Source organism: Carcharodon carcharias, assembly GCF_017639515.1.
Source record: "Carcharodon carcharias isolate sCarCar2 chromosome 40 unlocalized genomic scaffold, sCarCar2.pri SUPER_40_unloc_2, whole genome shotgun sequence".
Lineage (NCBI taxonomy): Eukaryota > Metazoa > Chordata > Chondrichthyes > Lamniformes > Lamnidae > Carcharodon > Carcharodon carcharias.
In genome coordinates this window covers 579367-604629 of record NW_024470856.1, presented here as the reverse complement: position 1 = coordinate 604629, position 25263 = coordinate 579367, and the positions used below count along the sequence as shown (strand labels likewise).

The 25263-nt window shown below is 42.2% G+C and overlaps 1 protein-coding gene and 1 long non-coding RNA gene across 2 annotated transcripts; both read left to right on the top strand.

Moving 5' to 3' along the window:
• On the top strand, window positions 1–15657 carry LOC121275033. Its single transcript, XR_005942347.1, has 3 exons — window positions 1–139; window positions 12763–13077; window positions 15516–15657. It is a non-coding gene; the product is annotated as an uncharacterized LOC121275033 (long non-coding RNA).
• Window positions 15658–17815: 2158 nt separating this feature from the next.
• LOC121275026 (deleted in malignant brain tumors 1 protein-like) lies at window positions 17816–24468 on the top strand. Its single transcript, XM_041182419.1, has 9 exons — window positions 17816–17825; window positions 18940–19257; window positions 19341–19397; window positions 19484–19801; window positions 19952–19993; window positions 20173–20289; window positions 21277–21384; window positions 22542–22667; window positions 24154–24468. The coding sequence occupies exons 1-8, from the start codon at window positions 17816–17818 to the stop codon at window positions 22658–22660; spliced, it is 1089 nt and encodes a 362-aa protein (XP_041038353.1). The 3' UTR covers window positions 22661–22667; window positions 24154–24468.
• Window positions 24469–25263: the final 795 nt, after the last annotated feature.

The window sequence follows — 25263 nt, the reverse complement described above, 5'->3', positions numbered from 1 at the left end:
GCAGAAGCTGTTTGTAAGTTGCTGGGCTGTGGCGCTGGAGCAGCAGCGCCACTTAACGCTCACTTTGGAGAAGGTTCCGGTCGTGTTATCGGTCCGGTTGGCTGCCGACACCAGCGGGATGTTGGAGTAATCTGTTCAGGTACAATCTGCGATCGTTATAGCGACACATAGTTCAGCGGAGATTTTTTATATGCAGCAGCCTCTATACTGACAGCGCTGATTAGACACATTCCCATCTGGATACATTTCAGGCATTATGAAGGTGGCATTGCCAAATAGAGTAGATGGCGTCCTTATCCATACACGTCGGTTGCGGACAGTATCACATATAGTTTTGTAGGAATTCAGGACGTCAAGCTAGATTGAGGAAGAAAGTGCGAGTAATTTTGAAAATTTATGCAGTGGTGTACATTGGGCGAAAGAGAATATTTACTGTGTTTCATTAAATGTTTTCCAAACTTGCATTTCGCTTTGTGGCTGTTTACAGCTGCTCCAAAAGTTAGGGTTCTGGGCGGAGATTTTTTCTTGGATTTCCTTGTTGTCGGAACCGACTTTTGCGAAAGGGACGTCTATTGGATTGATGGGATGACCCGAGCTAATTGTGATTTTATGGCATTGGTTCGAACCATGCCCTCAAAAGCCTTTCTGGTTGTGGTAGAATATTTCTATTTTTTTCCGCAGTTTATTTATTACAAATCGATAGACAGCTAAGGCCGTCGGCTTTCAGTCAACGTTTTGTGTTGTTCCCTTTTCTCATTTGGATAGAGGTTCAGTAGAGACAAAAAGACAAGTGGTAGTTGTCAGAGATTCTACAATTAGGGGAATTGATAGCTTCCTTTGTAAACAGGATCGAGATACCCGCATGGTCTATTGCCCGCTGCCAGGGTGTGGGACATCTCTGACTGGCTTGAAAGGATAGTGGAGAGGGAGGGGGAGGATCCAGTTGTTGTGGTCCATGTCGTGACAAATAGCAAAGGAAAGAGGAATAGGAAAAATGACGTTTTTGGGGATTACAAAGAACTAGGAACCAAATTAAAGAACAGGTCCTCAAGGGTTATAATCTCCAGATTACTACCCGAGCCATGTGCAACTTGACATAGGGGTTCGAGAATAAGGGAAGTAAACACGTGGCTAAAGGAATGATGCGGGAAAGAGGGGTTCCATTTCGTGGGGCACGGGCACTGCAACAAGCGGGATCTGTACCGTTGGGACGGTCTCCACCTGAACCGATCTGGGAACAATGTTCTAGCGAAAAGGGTAAATAGGGTGGTCAACAGGACTTTATTCTAGAAAGTGGGGGTGGAGGGAAGGATAAAAAGGCCAAGAAGTATGACTATTGGGAAATAATGCAGCAGATTAGTGTGTGTGTGGAGGGTGGTGTGGGGGGTGGGTGGATTCAACTTCATGGAAAATTACGAAAAAACTGACAAGAAAGGAGAGCCCAGGAGAGGCTATTAAAGTCTCCAGAACACAAAATAGGACACAGTGTTTGGAAAGGACTAGGAATCTAACTTCAAGCACATCAGATAAAGGGATGACAATGAGAAAGGGAATGGGAAATATGGGACTGAAGGTGCTGTATTTGAAAGCACACAGTATACGAAATAAGGTACATGAGCTTGTGGCGCAGATTGAATTTGGCAGGTATGATGTGGTGGGCATCACGGAGACAAGGCTGCAAGGGGATCAGGACTGGGAGCTAAATATCCAAGGATATACATCCTATCGAAAAGATAGCAGGTTGGCAGAGGGGGTGGGGTTGCTTTGTTAGTACGAAACGAAATTAAATCGATAGCAAGAAATGATGTAGGGTCAGATGATGTAGAATCTGTGTGGGTAGAATTGAGGAATGGCAGATGCAAAAATAAAACGATAATGGGAGTAACGTACAGACCTCCGAACAGTACTCAGGATGTGGGGGAGAAGATACAGCAAGAGATAGAAATGTTGTGTAAGAAAGGCAAGATTACAGTGATCTTGGGGGATTTCAAAATGTAGGTATACTGGGAAAATCACGTTGGTAGTGGATCCCAAGAAAACAAATTTGTGGACTGTCTATGAGATGGCTTTTTGGAGCAGCTTGTGGTGGAGCCCACTAGGGAACAGGCAATTCTAGATTTAGTGATGTTTAATGAGGCAGATTTGATAAGGAGTCTTATGGTGAATGAACCCTTTGGAGGAAGTGACCATAATATGGTAGAATCTACCCGCAATTTGAGAGGAAAAAGCAGGAATCAGATGTAACAGTATGACAGTTGAATAAAGGCAACTACAGAGGCATGAGGGAGGAGCTGGACAGAATTGAATAGGAGATGAGCCTAGCAGGAAAGACAGTGGAACAGCAATGGCAGGAGTTTCTGGGAGTAATTTGGGAAATACAGCAAAAATTCATCCCTAGGAAGAAGAAGCATACTAAAGTGAGGACGAGGCAACCATGACTGACAGAGAAATTCAGGGACAGCATAAAAGCTAGAGGGAAATCATGCAATGCAGCGAAGAACAGTGGGAAACTAGGGGATTGGGAAGACTACAAAGAGCAACAGAGGATAACTAAAAAAGAAATAAGGAGGGAGAAGATTACATATGTGGAAAAACTAGCCAGTAATATAAAAGAAGATTACAAGAGTTTTTTTTAGATATAAAAGTATAAGAGAGAGGCAAAGGTGGACATTGGGCTACTGGAAAATAACGCTGGGGAAGTAGTAGTGGGGAACAAAGAAATGGTGGCGGAACTGAATAGGTACTTTTTGTCAATCTTCACAGTGGAAGAAACGAGTGACATCTCCAAAGTTCAAGAGAGTCGGGGGACAGAGGTGGGTATGGTGGCCATTACCAAGGAGAAGATGCTAGATAAACTGAAAGATCTGATGGTGGATAAATCATCTGGACCAGATGGATTACACCAGAGTTCAGAAGGAGATAGCTGAACAGATAGTGGAGGCGTTAGTGGTGATCTTTCAGGAATCACTGGAGACAGGGAGGGTCCCAGAGGACTGGAAAATCGCTAATTTAATCCCCCCTGTTTAAGAAGGGAGTGAGACAAAAGACGGGAAATTACAGGCCGATTAGCCTGACCTCCGTCATTGGTAAGATTTTAGGGTCCATTATTAAGGATAAGAATTCAGAATACTTGGAAGTGCATGATAAAATAGGGGAAAGTCAGCATGGTTTCATCAAGGGGAGATCATGCCTGACAGATCTGTTAGAATTCTTTGAGGAAGTAACGAGTAGGTTAGACAAAGGAGAGCCAATGGATGTTATCTACTTGGACTTCCAGAAGGCCTTTGACAAGGTGGCGCACAGGAGGGTGCTTAGTAACTTAATAGCCCATGGTTTTAGAAGCAAGATACAAGCATGGATAGAAGATTGGCTGTCTGGCTGGAGGCAGAGAGGAGGTATAAGTCTGTCCTTTTCAGGATGGCGGCCGGTGACTAATGGAATTCCACAGGGGACACTTTTGGGACCACAACTTTTCTCTTTATACATTAATCATCTAGATGAAGGAAATTAGGGCATCTTGGCTAAGTTTGCAGATGATATAAAGATAGGTGGAAGGACAGGTAGTAATAAGGAGGTGGGGATGCTGCAGAAAGATTTGGACAGGTTAAGAGAATGTGCAAAGAAGTAGCAGATGGAATACAACGTTGGGAAGTGTGAGGTCATGCACTTTGGCAGGAAGAACAGAGACATAGACGATTTTCTAAATGGGGAGAAAATTCAGAAATCTGGAGTGCAAAGGGCCTTGGGAGTCCTAGTCCAGGATTCTCTTAAGGTTAACTTGCAGGTTGAGACGGTAGTTAGGAAGGCAAATGCAATTTTCGCATTTATTTCGAGAGGATTAGAATATAAAAGCAGGGATATTCTGCTGAGCCTTTATAAGGCTCTGGTCAGACCACATAAAGAATATTGTGAGCAATTTTGGGCCCCCTATCTCAGGAAGAATGTGCTGGCCCTGGAGAGGGTCCAGAGGAGGTTCAAGAAAATGACCTCAGGAATGAAAGGCTTAACATATGACGAATGCTTGAGGACCGTAGGTCTATACTCGATGGAGTTTAGAAGGATCGGGGGGATCTGATTGAAACTTACACAATACTGAAAGGCCTGGAGAGAGTGGACGTGGGGAAGATGTTTCCATTAGCAGGAGAGACTGGGACCCGAGGGCACAGCCTCAGAGTAAAGGGAAGACCTTTTAGAACAAAGATGTGGAGAAACTTCTTTAGCCAGAGAGTAGTGAATCTATGGAATTCATTGCCACAGAAGGCTGTGGAGGCCAGGTCATTGAGTGTATTTAAGACCGAGATAGATAGGTTCTTGATTGGTAAGGAGATCAAAGGTAATGGGGAGAAGGCAGGAGAATGGGGTTGAGAAGCTTGTCGGCCATGATTGAATGGGGGAGCAGACTCGATGGGCCGAATGGCCTAATTTCTGCTCCGAGGTCTTATGGTCTTATGGTAAGAAGGAAACTCAGTTAAAACTGTGGCTAAGAACGATGGACAAGTCAAATGTGTTTCATGTGGACAGGGTGAAGATATTCCATGACCATGACCATGCCAGGCCAATAGATGTACTTGAGTTTACAGAGAAGGTAGAAGGTGGCAATGATAGATATGATGGACTGATTGATAGGGCTGATTTTGAAATCCTCGAATTTAGCAGCCTCCGCAGAAGCTGGCTAATAAAGAGGTATTAGCGGATCTAAATGAGGAGCTATGCCATCTCAATCATCAAGAGAAAAAGTAACTAACTGGCCTATTTAGGGATCATTTATTTACATGCGCAGGCAAACCCGAGCGAACCATTTGGGATGTCACCGGGTTGATCAAGCGGAAGCTACCCCAATTATAAATAAAAGCATTAACCCCAGCTGATTTAACCCCAGTGAACTGGCCAAGCTTGCGGAGGAGTTGAAGTTTACGTTAGGTAATGATGGTTTGACGTTATTTCAAGTAATTTGAGCTCTCCTCTTGTATTGCAACGTAAATAAAATAGCTCTGGAAGATTAAGGATTGCTTTTCAGAAAGTTAGTGTTGTAACTAATTTGGACTCCAATCCTATGCTACAACTTGAGGATTGTGCTATGTGGATGGTCAACTCTGCTTTCGTTAGCAATGCTAATTTGTTTAATCAGTATTGGCGGATCTTTTGGCCGACGAAGGCAAAAAACAACCCTAAGTTTATAACAGCAGGCGGTCTACTCCAATGCAAATTCACAAACATTGGTATGAAAACAAATGCAGCAGTCTTAGTCTATCAGCTGAATGTCCAAATGAGTTCTATGCATTGATCACATATCCAGGTGCAGGGAGACTTGCAGTCATCGTGCCAGACATTTAAGAGCTCCGTTTGAAACCGCAGTCACAACTAACCGTGTTATAAACCTGCAAAAGCGATGTTGCCAAGGCTACCCTTAGTCCACAGGTTTACATTTTTTTTGTCGAGGTCAATAGATGCTTAAATAGGTCAAACGTTAGTCAGGAAGGAAAGTTTCTATTACCAAGACAATGAAAGAAGTGCGATGAGTCCTCGGAATATGCGTGTTGTAAAGGAGATTTGTCCTGAATTCAGCTCAGTCGTCCGCCCATAAATATATTTGCTGGGGTAAAAAACGTTGTGTTCAAATGTCGCATGCTCTGCCAAAAGACCTTCGAGACATTTAAGGCCGTTAATTAAAATAATCGTTGTTCACAACAAGTGGTTTCTGGTTGACATATCGAGTGCTTCCCATTGAATTTTGTTCATGTGCAGATGAAAATTTCGAACTGACTTAACGCCTAATTTTCGATGGTCAAGCATTTTCGAAATTTCGATTTCTATAAGCCATTTACGGCGGCCAAATATGGCAATACCTCAAGGGGTAAGGGACATGAATGCTCCAAGAGGAATATGTCTAAAATTGGAGGACCAGTTAGCGAGCTCTCTGGGAAGGTTAACAAGCGTCAAAAAAGATATTTGACCATTGAAAATTAGGCTTTTAGCTTGGCACCGACTCTTTTTCTTTTTGAAGTACACGTGGCAAATAAGAAAGGAAGGTAAGAGATATGCAAACACAATGCACTTGTTTTCTTCGAAACATTCAGAAGCACAAACCTCGGGATATTCCATAGGTTAACAAAATCTACTCCATAAAATGTTTCACAATAACCTCAAATGCAATGTTTCCTGGGATCTGAATTATCTAGGTTCCGTGACACGAGATTGGCTTAAATATTATCATTACAATTAAGGCAAGGATAAGTCTATTGAAATTAGTTGGAGAGAGGGGAGCTGCTCAATACAATTGCAACACTTCCAGATAATACAAATAATCATACAGAGCAAAGATTTGATCAAAGAAAATATGACTCTGAATATTCAATATATTAAATACAATAGGTGATGTTCACAAGGAATTTGCAGAATTGGGTGATAATTCATGTTAGCCCATTTTATAGTTCGCTTATTTTTCATTTCTCCTGAAGTCACAAACGCCAAAGAACGATTTGACCTTTCATGATTTCCGCAAAGATAAATTTAAAGTCATTGTTTAAAGATTTCAAAAGTGTGGGATTGGAGATAAACTGGAGCGTGGCGTTTAATGGACTATAATTGCAGAACATAACAATCTGAACTGAGTACAGGACATTAACATGATGAGGGCATATAATACGAAATTACAGTCAAAAGAATTGGTAATAAAAATATAGTTGACCCCAGATAGATTGACTTAAATACATAGCAATTTTAAAGCTATGATAATTTCAGTTAAATGTATTTAGCAAAAGACGCAGGAGCTCCTAGAAATGCATTACGGCTCATAATTATGTGTGCAAGAACGATGCAGCATTCACAGAATGGTAGAAAGATGGTCTTGACAACGTTGGCGGTCACTTTGATAGCTTAACAAGGTTGACTTAGGCAAAGGCACCTGTTCCAGATCGATTAACCCGAGAAATTGTCAGTAAAAGAATTACATTAAGAAGAGGCAGTTGTAAATTTGGAATAGACTTGCAAATGTAAATAGTTGAACTACAGGCTAGGTTTACAAAATGGCCGGCGAGGGTGTTGGAGGTGGGGAAGGGTTGGGTTACCTCATGCAACTTCAAAACTTCGCAGGCGATTTCAGATATATTGAAATGAAAATGATGCCAGAAATGGAAGCTTATGGAATTTGACGTCCGTAAATCTTTTGATATCCAAGCTAACCGCGATTGGAGCAGCAAAAATTGAATAAGGTGATACAAGAGACATCGTCAAATTGGAAGAATATTGCACATGCAGCATAAATGTAACCACAAATATAATTTAAACACTGGTAAAAAATAAAGTGAAAGGTTAATCGAAGGCAGTACGGGGCGAGGGGTAAACAGGGAAAACACCAGCCAATCATTCTATTATCTCGGATAGGGTAAAGGTTATGCTGGATAATCCGTCTCAAAATTTAACAAAGAAGTAGATGTAAAAAAAAAGTAGGTGTAAAATTAAATTAAAGGCCCGCACAGAGCAGCTGGAGGATAATTGCGTTTGACTAACTTAACTTCGTGCCTTGATAAAGTACTTGTGAGACCTGGTGTGTTTTGATTTTTTTTTTCGGTTATAGCCTTTCAAATGTAATCATAGGAAAGCTTGTTTTACTAAGCAGACTTGTTCGTGAAATTGAAACCTTGTACGATGAAAAGCGCAGGGACAGTGTGCGGACAAATTGGCCAAGGGAGCAGGACAAGAAATTAAGCTTCTTTGTTTCAGGTGTGGCGCGATGCCTCCCTATGACCGAAATTGCGACAAAAGCTTTATTATATAAATGTTAATGATCTGTAAATGGCACCTTATCAGGATTTAGCTATGGCACCAATATCAGAAATGCAGTAAATAATGACAAGGTTAATAATATGCTTTAGGAGGTGATATATGGACTGTTGAAATTGGCACATCATATTTCACAGGGGCTAGTGTTTTTTTTGTTGCGGGAAGAATGAGGGGCGGCAATTGAAATGATAAGCATTGTATTAAACAGATAAAAAGACCATGGAGACGGGAGTCTATGCATGCAATTGCTTTTGAATGCGCCAGTTGAGAATTTTGATGTAAAGGCACTGGATAAAGTGACTCAAGTGGTGTAAAGAGGAATTATGCTAAACAGTGATATACTAATGTTTATACAGCAGCTTGCATATTGATCTGGAAATGGTTTGCGAATTTATCACAGATCGTTTGGCTGTAGGGGAGGCTTTCTAGACTTTTACTATTACACTTTGTAGGGTGGGGGTAGGCGGTGGTGTGGGAGGGGGAGGGGGTGGGTGAGTGGGGGTTTAAACTATGGGATATCAGTTATGTCGAGAGACAAGAGGAATTGTGATTAACCTACTTGCATCAGAAAATGTTACTGATATATTTCAAATAGATAGTACTCACCTGGGAAGGATTTGAAAAAATAAACAACATTGCACTGCTCCAGTGATCAAAGGATTGGTATTGAGAGAACAACAATTTCACCAGCAAACTGAAGCAACATGGGTAAAAAAAAAATATCCATTGAGTTCATATGATCTGGACTATACGACTGGAAATTGAGCAAGCAGATTAAGTAATAATTGACAATTCTAAATGATATTGGAGAAATACGTGAAGTTGGGAATTTAAGTGTTAGTCACAAAGAAAATCAGAGTGGACAAATTTGGCGAACTCTTTCAGACAGCCGCCATATGCTTGTGGGACCGAATGATATCGTTCTCCAAACTTTCAGTCATTGATTCTTTTAAACCGTATCATGCAGAGTTCAATTTTTGAGGGTCTGACAACAATGAGGAAGGAGTATGTCTTCGGCTAGTGCCCACAGGGGCTTGCAAGAATAAATAGATAAGATTCCACATCAGAAACCAGCAACTTAAGATAATAGTGCAGTAGTTTGAATGTTACCTTGAAAGAAGGTAGAGCATAGGGATTATGGAAAATATGAACAATATCAAGGCAGGGCTTGGGGAACTAATGTCCATCACAGGCCTGCAAGACGATTCAGCTTTTCAAAAAAAATTAGGTAGTGGCTTAGATGAAGGTATAGAGATTTGCTATGATCTAATTTCCATTTGTCACTAATATATGAGGCGCTGAAAATTGTTCAGTAAAGGAGATGGTAACTGCAGTGAGCAGAGATGATACCTAGGACGGGGAATCGAATGAATGTTTGTGGTAGAGTTCAGGAATAAAAAAGGGGCAGCCACATTGTTAGTTGTTTTTTTTAGACCCCCTGACAGTCAGTGGGAAATTGAGGAGCAAATGTGTGCACAATCTGCGGGCTTGACAAAAGCGATAGCAATAGGCTAATTATATGAGGTGATTTCAACTTTCCCAAAATGAATTGGGATATGTATAGTGTTAAGGGCTTGGATGGAGTGGATTTCTAGAAATGTGTACAGGAGAACTTCTTAGGCCAATATCTAGAATGTCCAACAAGGGAAGGCGCAGAGGTGGACCGAATGCTGGGGAATGAATCCAAACATTTGGCTGAGGCGGTGGTGGGCGAGCATTTTTGTGATAGCAACTGCAACGTGTTCCATTTTAAGCTTATTATGGACAAAGAAATCGACAAGTTGCAGAAAAATGTTTCGGATTGAGGGAGAGTGGATTTTAGTAAAATAAGGCAGGATCTGGCCAAGGTAGAGTGGGAAAAGCTAATTATCGGGAAATTTACAGCGGAGCAGTTGTGGTGGGGGGAGGCTGTTCAAAACGACAATGTGGAGGGTACATGCTCAGCAGATTCCCTCTAGGGTGAGTGGAAGTAGTAACAAACCCAGAGAACACGGATGGCCAGGGATATTCAGGATATGGTAAGGAAATGAGAGGCATTTTGTAGGTTCAAGGGATGCAAATCAGCTGAGGCATTATTGGAGCACAGAACGAGAAGGGGGGGGTGGGGTGGTGGGGGGTTCAGAAAGCAATTAGGACCACAAAGAGGGGATACGAAAAAAGCTCTAGCTGGTAAAAGTAACGAAAATCACAAGATGTTCTAAGTATATCAATGGAAGACGATAACCAAGGAAAGAGTAGGGCCCGTTTTGGAACAAGAGGGCAATTAATTGGTGGAGCCAGAGGGCATTGGTAAAGTGTTAAGCGAATGATTCACATTGGTATTCACTCAAGAGAATGAGGGTGAGTCTATCGAACTCGGGAGGAAACAGTGCGAGGTTCTTGAGCAATTTGACCGAGGGAGTGAAAAGGTATTGGAGGTGTTAGCATGCTTAAGAATGGAAACATCACCAGGTCTGAATGTTTTGTGTCCCAGAATACTAAGGGAGGCAAGTTGCGAGGTCACAGGGGCTCTGGCCCAAGTTTTTGATTCCATTCTTGCCACGAGGGAGGTGCCAGAGGACTGAAGAACAGGTAATGTGGTTCTGTTATTTACGAAGGGTAGTATATTTAAGCCAATGAAATACAAGCCCTTGAGTCCCACTTCAGCGGAGGGAAAGTATTGGAGAAAATTCTGAAGGACAGAATCTATCTCCAATTGGAGTAGCAATGTTTGATCAGCAATACTCAGCATGGATTTGCCAGAGTGAGGTCATGCCTAACAAACTGGATTGTATTTTTTGACGAGCCAACCAAGTGTGTCGATGAGGGTAGTGCAGTTAATCTAGCTTATGTGGATTTCAGCAAATCCTTTGACAAGTTCCCACATGGGAGACTTATAAAGAAGGCAAATGCACATGGGAATTAGGTCTTTTGATAAGGTGGATTCAAAAGTGTTTGAGTTGAAGGAGAGAGAGGGTGATGGCAAACGGTTGCTTTGGTGACTGGAAGCAGGAGTCCAGTGGTGTACCACAGGGATTTGTGCTGGGTCCCGTATTTTTCGTAATTTATGTAAACGACATAGATGACTCTGTGGGGGGGGGGGGATTTGGTGGCGATTAAAACGTTTGCGGATGACACAATGATTGGCCGGGTGGTTAATAGTGAGGTTGCTGTCTATGGCTACAGGAAGGTATAGATGCGATGGTCAAATGGGCAGATAAGTGGCAGATGGAATTTAAGCATGAAAAGTGTGAGGTGATACAATTTGGAAGGAGTAATTTGACAAGGAACTATCAAAAGACGGCATGACATTAGGAAGTAATGAGGAAAAAGGGACCTTGGCCTATGTGCCTATAGATCTCTGAAGACAGAGGGTCATTTTAGGGGGTTGGTGAAAAATCCAAATATGGCACTTGCATTTTTCAATCGAGGCATAGATTACAATAGTAGGGAGGGCATGTTGGATTACATAGAAACTTGTTGTGGCCACAGCTTCAGTACTGCTTGCAGTTCTTTTCGTCACATTATAGGAACGATGTAGTTGCACTGGAAGGCGTACAGACGAGATTCACCAGGATGTTGCCTGGGATCAAGCATTTAAGTTATGAATGGAGGTTGGATAGACTTTCGTTGTTTTCATTGGAGCAGAGAAGACTGAGGGACTACCTGATCGAGGTGTACAAGGTGATTAGGGCCTGGACAATTTGAATAGTGAGCAGCTGTTCCTCTTAATGGAAGGGTCAGTCACGAGAGGGCATACATTCAAGGTGAGGGGTAGCAGGTCTTGCGGGAATGTGAGGTAAAATGTTTTTACTCAGAGGCTGGTGACGGTCTAGAGTGCACTGCCTGGGAGGATGGTGCTGACGGGTTGCCTCGCGTTCTTTAAAATGTACCTGGATGAAAACCTTGGCACGTTATAACATTCACGGCTTTAGGCCTAGTGCTGGTAAATGGGATTAGTTAGGTAGGTCAGGAGTTTCTCACCTGTCGGTGCAGACTCCATGGGCCGATGGGCGACTTCTGCACTCTTTCATTCTGTGATACTGTTTAAATGCAAGCATACCATTCCTATCGGGCAAATACAAAAGCTTATATTTGAGCAAGCCTGGCGTATCTGCGGTTCAACCGAAGTAAGCATCATGCAAGTCAATCAGAATCAGTGAAGGAGCAAATGGGTTTGGGAGACAGCAGTGAGAAGAGCTCAATTTCTGCAAAATGTCAACAACGTGAGTTGTTTACTCAGTGCTTGAAAAAATGTCACTTATGCAATCGAGCAGTTTACAAGTATAAAATGCCTCCTTGAATGGTCGCTGATTACTTAGTCTTTCTTGTGTGCATATCAAGAACATAGAGCTCAAACTTGAATTGGAGATGGGCCAATCAGCAGTGATAACATGAAGCACATGGATGTAGAGAGAGAGGGAGAGAGGCAGAGTGCAGTGAATCACAGACATTCTCTGCCCCAAAATACAGATGTAATTTTGTGAACTGAGCTCTTTGTTTTCCCAGCACATTAGATAATGAAGAGATGTAAAGCAAAGGTAAAAATTCGCAATCGAGGTAGCGATTAACCATGACATTATTAAACAGTCGTGCCAGTTCTTTGGGCACCACGGTTTGTTTCAGCATCAATTTTCTGGGCAGTAGTAGCAATAGCAGACGAAGGAGGAATAGTATCACGGCCAAGTGTAGCACAGAAGGTAATAGGCGGAGCAGCAATAATTGTATTAGCTGCAGTAATGTATTTCGCAGCAATAGAATAACGGTAGCAACAGCAAAATATCAGTAATAATAACACTATCATTAATAATATTAGAATCAGCATTTGTGATAGTGTTAACAATAGTCATGCAATAGTCATTATCGTAACAGTAATGCTTCTGTTGAATTGGATGGAAATGGAATGGGAATCCGAATTATATTATTTTCGGTTTAACGATGAAAATTGTGATATTATTCGTTGGTAATGATGGTCTAATTGTTATTATCATCACTGTTTAGATCATACAGATCTCAGGCTGACATCGGGGACCACCCGATGTTCCGGCCGGCTGGAAACACGACACGGATCTCAGTGGGGTACGCTTTGTGATGTTTACTTTGGCTTGGAAGACGCCAGTGTGGTCTGTGAGCACCTTCGATGTGGGGCAGTGTCTGAAATATTGGCAGGAGCTCACTTTGGGAAGGGAACCGGCCCAGTGTGGAAAGAGAACTACAGATGCCGGGGCAACGAATCCAGCTTTTGGGATTGTCCAGTTTCATCCTGGGATGAAATTAAATGTTCGCATGAAAATGACGTCAGTGTTATCTGCTCGGGTGAGACCTGTCAGTGTATTGATCTGAATTACTCCAGCTGTTACTCTTTCTTCTGAATGAATTTAGCCTGTGGTGTTTTTGTCAGGGCAAATTACCTGCAATAGAAGGGGTTTTGTATTGCTCAATTCAAGGTCTCATTTAATACTCATTATCCTTATTCGATTGTATCCAGAACATTGTTTTTTTCAGAAATCACCAACAAGAACTGTTGACAAAATGTTCAAGCCTCAAAAACCGGACCTCGATTTGCATTAGAAATGCTGTACCTTCATTTATTTGTACTTGTCCTGTCAAGGAATGATGATGGCTCTTGAAAGGAACGGATGTATGCCTACCCCTAATGCAGGTTGAAATTGTGATGGTCAGCCGGTGTCTTGAATGTTCACGGTCCAACCACAGTGCGCTTCGCAAAGGAATTCACATCTTTTAAACCAGCTATGATTAAATGTAGCTTCAAATCGGGTTTATTTGGAATGTATTGGAACTTGAAAGTGGTGATGTCCTTCCTATGCACTTGCCCTTCTATAAGCTGATATTGCAGACGACTCAGAGAGTTCCTTCAACAGTTCTGGTAGATTGTGTAACCGGCAACCACAGTGTGCAAGTGAAGGATAAAATCATTAATTCTTCAAAGGATGGTTTCAAATGTGCTGCTGGATCCTGGATGCTCTGGAGTATTTTTCCAGGTCATTGGAGTGGCATCCATCCAGAAATGGGCTAATCCACCATAGCTTTGAAATGTCCAAGTGGGGACATTGGTTCCAGATTAACAGTTTCCACAGTTAGATTAAGAGAAATTTCATCGCCATAAAGGTTTTTGGATTTTATTTTTTGTGCACACCGGAGACGAGGCAGCGTCATTGAGTGTTGAAGCCTCAGTTACACAAATTTTTGATCTTCTGCGGTGCAGAGGGTTATGAAGTTCAGACCGGAAAATTGAGTTAAGGCCACAGTCAGGTTAGTCATAAAATTAGAGAACAATGAAACAGTCTAGATTTGTCAAATGGCCTTCTCCTGTTCCTATAATTTACAGATGAACATATTCTAATGTTGTAGACATTGGAATGGCTTATGGGGTGATTGAGTCATCACAGAATATCCAACCTCCCTACTGCTCCTGTAGTTAGTGTCTTTATTTGCCTGCTCCAGTTAGTTTGGTGGAGTGTGTCAAAGGTTTATATTGGCTTGGATTAGACATTCTCTTTTTGGTGATGCTCATTGCCTGGCTGTTGTGTGGCGCGAGTTTCACTTGCTACTCATTAGCCCAAGCTTTGATTTCATTCAGTTCTTGATACTTGAAGACATGGACTACTTACCTACCTGATGGATGCAGAATTGCACTGAAGACAAACAAATCATTAAAGAACATCTGCATATTGAAATGATAGTTGCGCATAGGTCATTGAAAAGGCCTATATACATGGTTTGCCTTAGGAAGTTACCCTGAGGAACTAATGGAGCGCTATGCTTCAACTGAGATGATTAGCCTTCACTCATCACTATCACTTTTCGTTATGCTAACGGCTTCTTGGTATCGCACTCAGTGAAATGAGGCCATGATGTCAAGGGCAGTTGCTGCCTCCATACCATTGGAATTAAGCCCTTTTTTTTTTCCATGTTTGTGCCAAGGTTGTTATATGGTCCGAAGCTGCATATTCCTGACAGAAGCTAAAATAAACATCAGCGAGTAGATTATTGTTGATTAAGTGTCATTTAAAAATAATATCGAAGATACCTACCAATCCTTAGGTGATGATGGAAATTACAATAGCATGCACTAGAGTTGTGCAAAAGGTTACTCAAAAGCACGGGCTCACGAGTCATTAGGGTTGGACAATAAATTCAGATTTTGCTGGCAATTCAAAAGCCGAATTAATGCATGACAAAGGAACATTCAAACCCATAGTGTTGCACCGTTTTATCACAAACTCATTCCCACGATTCACAAAGTCGCATTTGGGCGTATGATGGTCACGGATACGCCCAACAATGACACGGCTTGGAGCGCTGCATTCGCAGTGAGTACACATCAAAAGCTCTCCAAAGCTTCGAAGTGCGTTTGGACGTCAAATAAAGCTAACTATCAAATGTAACTTGTTTGTTGCCCCCGATATGAGCTAAGGATAACTGTGAATATTCAGAAGCCTAATAAGCCCCTGGAACTGTGTTCGATCAGGGCACAGAAAAAGCTCCCGGATTGACGGAAAGATCACGTTGTTTCCCATAGAATACCAGAGCAAGCCGCTTGCAAAAAAAAATAAAGTATAATAACTGAGGAAAGGAATAGTGGGTAACATCAGACTATGTAAAATGTGAGTAATTATATGTATAACAAACGTTCACCCTTAAATCCAATATTAACTGAACAAAGATGATTCCGGGTATCTGCTATTTCGGCTAAACTTTAACCATTTGTCTCAATGTGATGCCATTTATAGGCAATAATTGGTCGCTTCGACTGACTAACGGGGGAAGCCGATGTGATGGGCGAGTGGAAACATACAGCAGCGGAATCTGGGGGCGAGTGCAGGACTCCCTGTGGGACCTGAATGATTCCAAAGTGGTCTGCAGAGAGTTAGGCTGCGGTGACACGATAGCAGCTTATAACTCTTCAAAGTACGGAGAGAGTGACGGGCCTGTGTGGGTGAATTATGTCCAGTGCGATGGAAACGAATTACATCTCCAGAATTGCAGCTCATTTATATTTAATTCGACTCTCACTGACAGCAACGACGTGGGAATTTTGTGTTCAGGTAACGAATATTTCAATTCAATGGTCAAATGGAAACAAAACTCTAATTTGATGAGCAAAGTGCTGAGTTAGGTTACTTACTCAGTATCGCTGAAAGCAGTGGGGTGAATGCGGAGGGATGGATGCAGGGAGAAAGGACACAGGCAGCCCTGAATTGTAACACGTATGTGCATCTTTGTATCGCTTTCAATGGAGGCAAAAGCCAAAAGAAACTTAGCAGAAGCGCAATCAGACAGGAGATTGACACAGCAAGGAATTAGAAAACTCTTGGCTAAAACAGCTTCATAGCAGGATATTTCACGAAGGGGTGTCATAATTGGAAAGGAAGAGGTGTTGAGGGAGGAACCTTTGATCCTACATCCATGACGGCGAGAGACATGACGTGGTTCCTGTACCGTATCTGAGAAACGTATGAAAGCAGAGGTCTGGAGAAATAAAGAAATTGAATAGCGCCAGTGGTGGTCATTGTTGGAAGTGCAAGAGTTGTAGCGGGTGGGTCAGGGACTTACTTTCAAATTGGAGGCAGTGGTGGACGGGAAAGCAATGTAAACCTGGCAAACAAAGTCAATAACCTGATGCAGCCAACACAGTACAGGTTGGAATGAAGTACTTGGCGGGTGCAGGGTAGGAAGCGATTGGGTGCGGTGAGCTGGGCTGGCGTGGAGAAGCGCGAAGTTGGTTTGTGGCATTGAAATCTTCGAATCTGGAGTAGACAAATTCACGCATGCGTCGTTTTTCAGCAAATGAGAAGATGAGGGTGAAGGTGAACTCTGATGTAGTTGTACCTGCTGACCAATAATATGTGGAGTTGGGCATTAGTGCGGGCATGACACCATAATCCGCAGCAATAATTCTGTTCCACTGCGCAGTATATACGTAGAAAAGTGCTCGAGTTCTATTGGTCTAAATTTCATTTGGCAATGCATTAATTGTAACAGAAATTTTATCCTGCACTTTTGAAAGTAACATTATGCAGTAGATAAATCTAAACAGAGGCTCAGCTGCCGAAACATTGTGTACATTATGCAGTACGTAGCTACGTGCAGAATTTCTGCCAATGTACTGGAGTGAGATACAACATGTATATACAAGCGCAAGGACGGGGTTCTATGCTGATGTAGGAGCACTTACATAGCTACACGGATTGGAAATTAGACCACAGCACAGCTGCAGGCCACCTCCATTCACCTGGGTAGTGCATATTGTAAGGCAGTTGAATTGAGGCTGTGCTGCTTTCATTCAGCAGTACGCAGATGAACTTACCAACAGGCCAATAAGACTTAGTATGATTTTAAGGGATCTAGTGAGTTTAACGTCAGACAAAGGAAAAAAAAATGCAATAGGCAGCCAGAATTAATGTACAACAAAAGTGACAAATATAGTTAGCATTATCGGATGAGGAACAGATACAACTGTAAAACGTGTCTAGAAAATCACTGTTTAAAAATAACAAGACTAGATGTTGTACTAGGAACAAATAAAATTGGGAAAACAAGACGTGCAGAGAATTCCGCACTACAATGGGTGAACTGGAGGCCATAAATACTTTCATGAGATATATGAATTTTTGAAGCATTTGGGTGTTATATATCTTAGTAATACTTCCGTGTGGAGAGATGTTTTTTTCGGAAAAGTCATGAACATATGAAAATTATAGTCTTCCTCTCTTGTTGCCTAACAGAACACATGCAGATAAGACTGTCCGGCGGTGGCAGTCCATGTGCTGGCCGAGTTGAGGTTTATTACGATGGAAGCTGGGGATCAGTCTGTGATGATTCCTGGGACGCAGCCAACGCTCACGTTGCTTGCAAACAGCTGGGATGTGGAAATGCATTGGAGGTGACGCTTCCTGATTCTTGTGGAGCAGGCTCAGGCCCAATTTGGTTGGATGAGATAGACTGTTCGGGTAACGAAACGTTTCTCTGGGATTGCCCTTCAGCTCCATGGAGTAAACATGACTGTAGTCATAAAGAAGACGTGAGGATCATGTGCTCAGGTTAGAATGCTCTTAATATGCTCATTGTCTGAGGATTCATACGGATGATTATGCGAATTAATCACAAAGAAACCGCAACATAAAAAACGGCCTTTCAGGCCAACTGTCGCATTTCAGCTGCCCGGATTATCAACCTGACATATTTCAGCTAACATTATTTGCTTATGCTTCAATTAAATTTTCCCAGGGGTACATATGTAGCTTCTTTTTAAAGATATGTTTGCTATTTGAGTCAGCTGTTACCCGTGCTCTAAGTTCAACGTCTGAGCCACTTTCTTGGTAACAACATGCAAAAAAATATTCTGTACCTCATATTGTATTTACTCATGGTGTATTTATGGTACCATCATTGCACTTTGCCAGTTTATAGAGGATTGTTATCTCTATATCCCTTGACACCTTTGCCCCTGTACATACTTTACCCTATTATTATAGCAGCAGTTCGAGGTCTCTTTATGTTTCTTATCGGAATTCACCACCCCAGCTTGTTCAATGTTAATATTAAGCTGTTATTAGCCCACACATTCTGCTGGTATATTAAGGTGTCATTGCATCATTCATTTCAGCAGCCTTTCTTAGTATTAACTGTGCAAAGTGATTTTCTGCATCCGAAATGAGATTTCAGTTTATACTTCCGATTCCTAAGTTAAAGTCCTTGTTGTACCTGTTCAGTCGTGACCTCAGTGACCCGCAGAACATCTTCTCGAACGTAAATAACTATCTTTAGAACGTACTTGGAATTTGCGGTCAGTTTTCTACCCATTTTCCGACTGATTCCATAGCTCTGTATGCTCTGAGTTCAGTTATGAATTTACTGTGAGATATCTTCTCCAAGGCTTTTTGAAAAGTCGAGCATATGACCAGATTCTGCATGGGCTCTGTGTACTCTTTCTGAAACTTCCTCAAATCAATCAATACCGTTTCTCAGCTAAGTGTGACTTAGCCTTTTAAACTCGTTTTAATACTTCTTGTTCGTATATTTGGAGTACAGCTGTTTCCTATTACAATTCAGAAGTAATAACTGGCGACAAGGGAACAAAGACGATGCATCTTTCGTTGTCCTACACAATATTAAACGAGTTTTCAAGCTGAGTATTTGTTGCTTCATTGGTAGAACACAAAGAGCTGCAGCTGGCGAATGGAAAGCATCGCTGTGAGGGGAGAGTGGAAGTCTTCTACAATGGGACCTGGGGAACAGTGTGCTCTGAGAAACTGGATCGCCATGATGCAGAAGTCATCTGTAAGCAGCTACAGTGCGGTCACCTCACTTCTATTGATTATGACGCTCAGTTATTTGGAGAAGGATCCGGACCTATTTGGCTCGATGAGGTGGAATGCATGTCACACGAGTCGACCATTTGGCAGTGTCAGACAGACCCGTGGGGTAAACACAATTGTGATCACCGGGAAGATGCAGGCATTGTCTGTTCAGGTAACGCACCATACGTCTGGATGTGCGGGTGTTATTTCAGACATTGTGGTCTAATGCAGTCAGCACGTTTCCTTTCTTAATAGGAGGAAACTTGACGAAGGAGAGCGCCCACGGTGCAAATGATAGCGATGGAGAATCAGGTGCTTGCTTCTCTTTATTAAACCAACTATTTGTCCAGTACTCCTTGATTTTGCTACAGAAACAATAATCACTTATTCCCTTGCAGATTCGGGTTTAGGTTTGCGTCTGGAAGGAGGTAAGAATAACTGCTCCGGAAGAGTGGAGATATTGTTCAACAACCACTGGGCCACGGTGTGTGATGACTCCTGGGGTATGGCCGATGCCAGTGTTGTCTGCAGACAGCTGGGTTGCATTTCCGCTCTTACGGCCACTGGAGGGGGCAGTTTTGGCCAGGGTGAAGGTGATATATGGCTGAATGGAGTGAAGTGCACCGGAGAAGAATCATTTCTGTCCGACTGTCCTGCATCAGCGTCAGTTCAACCCGACTGTAATCACAAGGAAGATGCCAGTGTGATTTGTTCGGGTAAGGCTAGTGCAGAGTGGTGGTGATTGGGGCCGGGAAGGAGGTGCTTAGCACATGATCTCTGAGTATGACGGATTAGTTCGTCAATTAAGAACAACAGATGCATTTAAGAAATTAATTTCCATATTTTCTGCACAACATATTGCACAGGGTCCTACTTGGCGTCGACGACTTCTCTGTCCACAGCTGCAGGTATTTATTATTCGTATAGTATTCCTCTTAACCTTAAAGGTCTTATTCAGGACAGGAGCTGACAATCAGTTGCTTTTGTTGATTTCGGAATTCAATTTGAGTTTTACAGAATAATGGAAACATTTAAAATGCAACGAAGCCTGTTTCTCCTTTAAATCTTTCTATAATATTTCATCAAGGACATGATGTAAAAACTACTTCCACCTCCATTGTGATCTGTATAACACTCGGAGTCCTATTGATGGTCGAGTTAATGGCACTCACGTCATTGATACACAGAAAGGCAAAGAGAAAAGGTGAGACTCAAAAAGGACCGCCGAATTCACGCTGCATCTCGGAACTTGAACAATACCCTGGCACGCTTTCACCTCCTCTACCTTTTCCACAGGAGGTCACAAGTCATTTAAGAAACGAATGTTAACAGTATTTTTAAACACTAATTCTGTTCAAACCACTCGACGATTCGGTGAGATATCCAATTTAAATAGCAGAGCCACTTGACTCTCAACGTACATATTCCAGGTCGATCCGCCGGTACTGCGACTTCATTTCAATCCAGTTGGCACAACAATGAATAAGAAACTTATTTAGCTATTTTGGGCTCTGTGTTCAGTTATTATTTCCAGTAATTCTTTATCTATCCGCTCAGTGTCTAATCCATTCCTTCAGTTTCTGAGTCTGGATGCTCAAACCCAAACTCTCTCACCGGAATCAATCCACGATACTGAGTCGTGAGACATTTGTGCGATTTTTGGCATTCATCAATAATTTCTCAGCATCCAAACAGATTGAGACCCTCGGATTCGAAAAAAAATCAGCACACTAGCGTTCCCTGCACACTGCAAATAAACTGCTAACACTGATCTGATATATCAAGGAACCATGAACACATCACTCATGTTTCTAAACTGATGCTGTCTGCAGAGAGCAGCCAAATTTCCTTCCAGCTTCTCCTTAACTGTAATCCCCATGGGCATCATGGCCAAGTGAGCAGCTGGAAAACATTTGTCCTGCAATTCCATCATTCCGTCCTTTCCCACCTTAATTACATTGAGCCTATGTTTGGTGAAGTTGAATAGGTGTCCATGCAGATATGGAGATACACACACACACGCTCTCTCGAGAATGAATTCATGAATCCAATTATGTCCCTCTTTGTTCACAATAACTGGCTTTCTCCATTGGCATTCAGCATCTGTGAAGTGTTTCATTCGCAAATATTGCAGTATTACACCGGGTTCGATTGCAACAAAATATTAATCCCTCCGCCTTCCCTCGAACAGGGGCTGTCACTGGCGGCAGGGAATCGTCCAGCGGTTTCTACCAAGCCCTTTATGAAGAAATTGAGGATATTCTGCCTCGCATGGATTCCGCTCTGACCCATGGATCAGGTTCGTAGTTTCCATTGCAATCCCAATCCACACTGTGGAATTCCATTTCCGTTTAAACCTCTCGATAAATTAGTACAATGAATGGCCATTCCAATCACTACCCCCACGTGAAAGTTTCCTTTCTCACGGCCCATGTGTATACTGCGAGTAGTTGCGAGGTTTTTTTTTAATATCCCCACAGCGCTTTATTTTTCAAAGAATGTTATTTTTTTGTCTTTTGATTGAGAATAGCGAACTGAAGCGCTGTCCCCAATTTCCACTGGTCTGCAGGCTGCTTCCCTCAGGTATCTGAGTCGATAAACAGTGCAGATATTCGAATGCATAATACAATCGTGTGACGCCAATGCTGCTAGTCCACAGATCGCCTGATTTCGGGGGAAGAGAATAACGATGAAACCTAACAATTAATTATTCTGATCTGTGCTCCGATGAGCTGAATCATTCTGAGTCGTGATGGCACATTTCTGACTCTGTTCTGAACAATTGCTCCAACAAATATTTTTATCTGTCTCTCTGGTAAACGGTTTCAGATTCAATTGACTCATCCAATCACTTCGAATATTACACTAGTTAGAGGTTTGATGGCAAAAATCCTGGGTCAGAAAACATTGAAGGAAACTCCTTCAGTAGTCTGTTTGGATGGAAATTTACTTCCCAGCATCATGCTTTTGTTCTTCACCATTTGGACTATGTAAAATAGCAAATACATTCAGAAAGATTATACACCAATATACTGCACCACCCAGGTTCACACTTATTGCAGAATGATTTTCGTCAAAATAAAACTATGAATATATTTTGAGTATAAAACGATATCATAGCCATTTCACCCAATAAATTCAAGGGTGTAAAACAGAACACAGGGAAGAACAAACAGTTAATGTGTTTTATCACCAGTCCCTGAAGCTGTGAAATGCACATGCATCCTGATGCGGACACTGGTTAAGTGGGAATTGTGTGACTTTAAAACGAAGCTAGAGAATTCTGCAAAGCGACTTTATCCAATAATTCTCCACCCACTAAACTCACCGATGCTGATCACCACAATGTATTTACATTCCAGTCCTTAAATTATTTGTCAGATTGACACGCATAAATATCATTCTAATTATTGATTGTTAGCAATATACTTCATTGAAAATCATTTTTCCTCTCAGCTCTAGGCGATTATGAAGACGCCCAGACTGTAGGCATTGATTCTCAGGGTGGTCACTTGCTGTTGGATGGTGGTCAAGATGATCTCTTCAAAATGGAACGTGCCGACGTTGATCTCTGAGCACTCGGTGAGACAACCACACACACACGCACACGCACACGCCACAAAAGCCAGACACAAACATTCTGTCACACACACACACGCACACGCCACAAACGCCAACACACACACTCTCTCTGTCACACACACACACACGCACACGCACACGCTACAAACGCCAGACAAAAACACTCTCTGTCACACACACACACACACACACACACACACATTATTCTTCCAAGGCTGCTGTTCTGCATTTTTGCTGACTTGTTTCCACACAGTTCAGATGGCTTCTGAGATGTTTGGTAAGCCTATTGGGCGGTCTATTGCCTGTCACAAATGTGACACGCGTTTCTTAAAGGTCGAGAGGTTGTTCAGAGGCTTTTGAGCTGTATGCAGCTTCTGGTCTTCGTTTCTGCACATTCCGATGCAGTATCTCAATGTGTTTGGTGCCATCCAGGATGAGGCTTCTCCATTCTGGGCGTTGGCAAATCATAGACTCTACTAAGATGACGAGATGTTAGAACTGTTCATGATGTCTTGAGGCCATCACTAAATTGTTGTTTCTTCCCTCTCCCCCGGGAGCCTGCTGCCCTTTGAGTTGCGAGCAAATTATTAACTCTGATTATTCCTTCACTCACCCTCCCACCTCTGCTCTGAATTTCACTGCAACAGTGCCCGGTCAAAAAGCAGCGTGAAATTAAACCTCCTTTTCCATTATACGAAATTAAATTAAACAAAGCAACTGTCAATCTTTAAAAAATAAAATTGTTCTAACGTTTTTCACTGTGAAGTGCCTCGCTTGTTAAGGCCTCAAAAGGCAGGACTTCCACTGGTCATATTTGACGACTGGAACCTTCTGAACCTCCTCTGTCATACAACACAGCACCCATTATAATGTGAGGAATTCACTTCGATTCAGGTTTAAACAAAACACAACCAGGCCACAAGCTTTTGTAACAAGTTATGAAAGGAAATTAGACCACGGAGCTTTAAAAATTCAAAGTAGACAATTCAGCAGCAATATCCTCATCAACACTCCCCTTTGTTTCAACAAAGGATCCGTGCAGCTTTATTAGACATGATTTCTGAATAACTTATCTGTGCTGCAGTTTGTACTGATAAAGCCATGGTTTCCCAATTAGAATCTAATATGCCCGATATGTTTCATGGGTCCAATATATATCCCTCTCACCTTTGCTAAACGGTATAGAACAGAGACCACCCTCCAGTCCTTTGGTGCCACTCCCATGACTAAGCAGGATTGATGTATTATGGTCAGTGCCTCTGTATTTCCATCATTCCTTCCCTCAGTGACCCTCATACATCCCATTCTGGCTGGGTAAAAAATTAAACTTTATTGTGCTATAAAATGTTTTGGTTTGAAAGGGGTTAAGTGAACCTGTGTGCTCAGTGACTGTAATTAATGTCAGCCTCCAAGGATGGTAATTGTGTCACTAGAAGATTTCCAGCTTCTATTTATAACAGGCTCATTTCAACATGTTATCCCACAGTGTCAGCGGGAACATCACCTCCGTCACTAACAGTGATCAGCACCTCGAGCGAGACAGAAAGGAGAGATCAGAATCCGAGAACTCTAGATTGGAAAGTTCCAACAATGTATCTGAATCTGAGAAAAACAGATGGCGTTGTAACAAAAATAGATCCGAATCTGAGGACAATAAATTGGAATTTTACAACAATTGCGAGGGATTTATCCTTTTGGATTGTCCAGCTTTCCACAGATGATTGGTGGTTAACGTTAGATCATCGGATTCGGTTCGTGCTTTACATTATAGAACACATTTACTATCGCTTCCTGGCTATTGTTGGAGTGTCTGGTATGTCCCGCTGTGCAATTATTAATTCAATAAATCATGTTTAACTAGATCACTATAATTGTCATTTACTCTGCAGTTGAGTCTCTGTGTCCATGTATTAACTCTAAAAAACAGCACTACTTCCTATAGCATTTTTATCACTTATTGTTTCTTGTTTGATCCTAGTAGGATTCATGGAACTTATCGAAATTCAACTATTATATTTCAATGTATCAGTCACCTTGTTATTTGACTTTATTTGTTAAATCATTAATGACATCTAGGCTTCGCTAACTCGGCCAGCATTTATTGCCCGCCCCAAATTGCACTTGTAAAGGTGGGGATGAGCTGCCTTCTTGAACCGGTGCATTCCATGCGGTGTGGATACACCCACAGTGCTGTTAGCAGTGGGTTTCTATGATTGTGACCCAACGACATTGAAGGAACGGCAATATATTCACAGGTGAGAGTGGTGTGTGGCATGGAGGAGTGGGGAGCTGTGGTTGGATGGAACGCAGACATGAAGGTCTACCCATGTGTCTGCTGCTGCTGTACTTCTAGATGGTAGCGGTCGTGGAGTTTTGAAGGTACTGTGTAAAGAATTTCGGTGAATTCCTGCAGTGCATCTTATAGATGGTACACCCTGCTGCCACTGAGCGTCAGTGTGGGAGAGAGTGACTATTTGTGGATGCAAATGGCAAGTGCTTTGAGTGCTTTTGGAACTGGACTCATCCAGGCAACTGGGGAGTGTTCCACCACAATCCTGACTTGTGCATTTTAGATGCTGAGCATGGATTGCTTCAG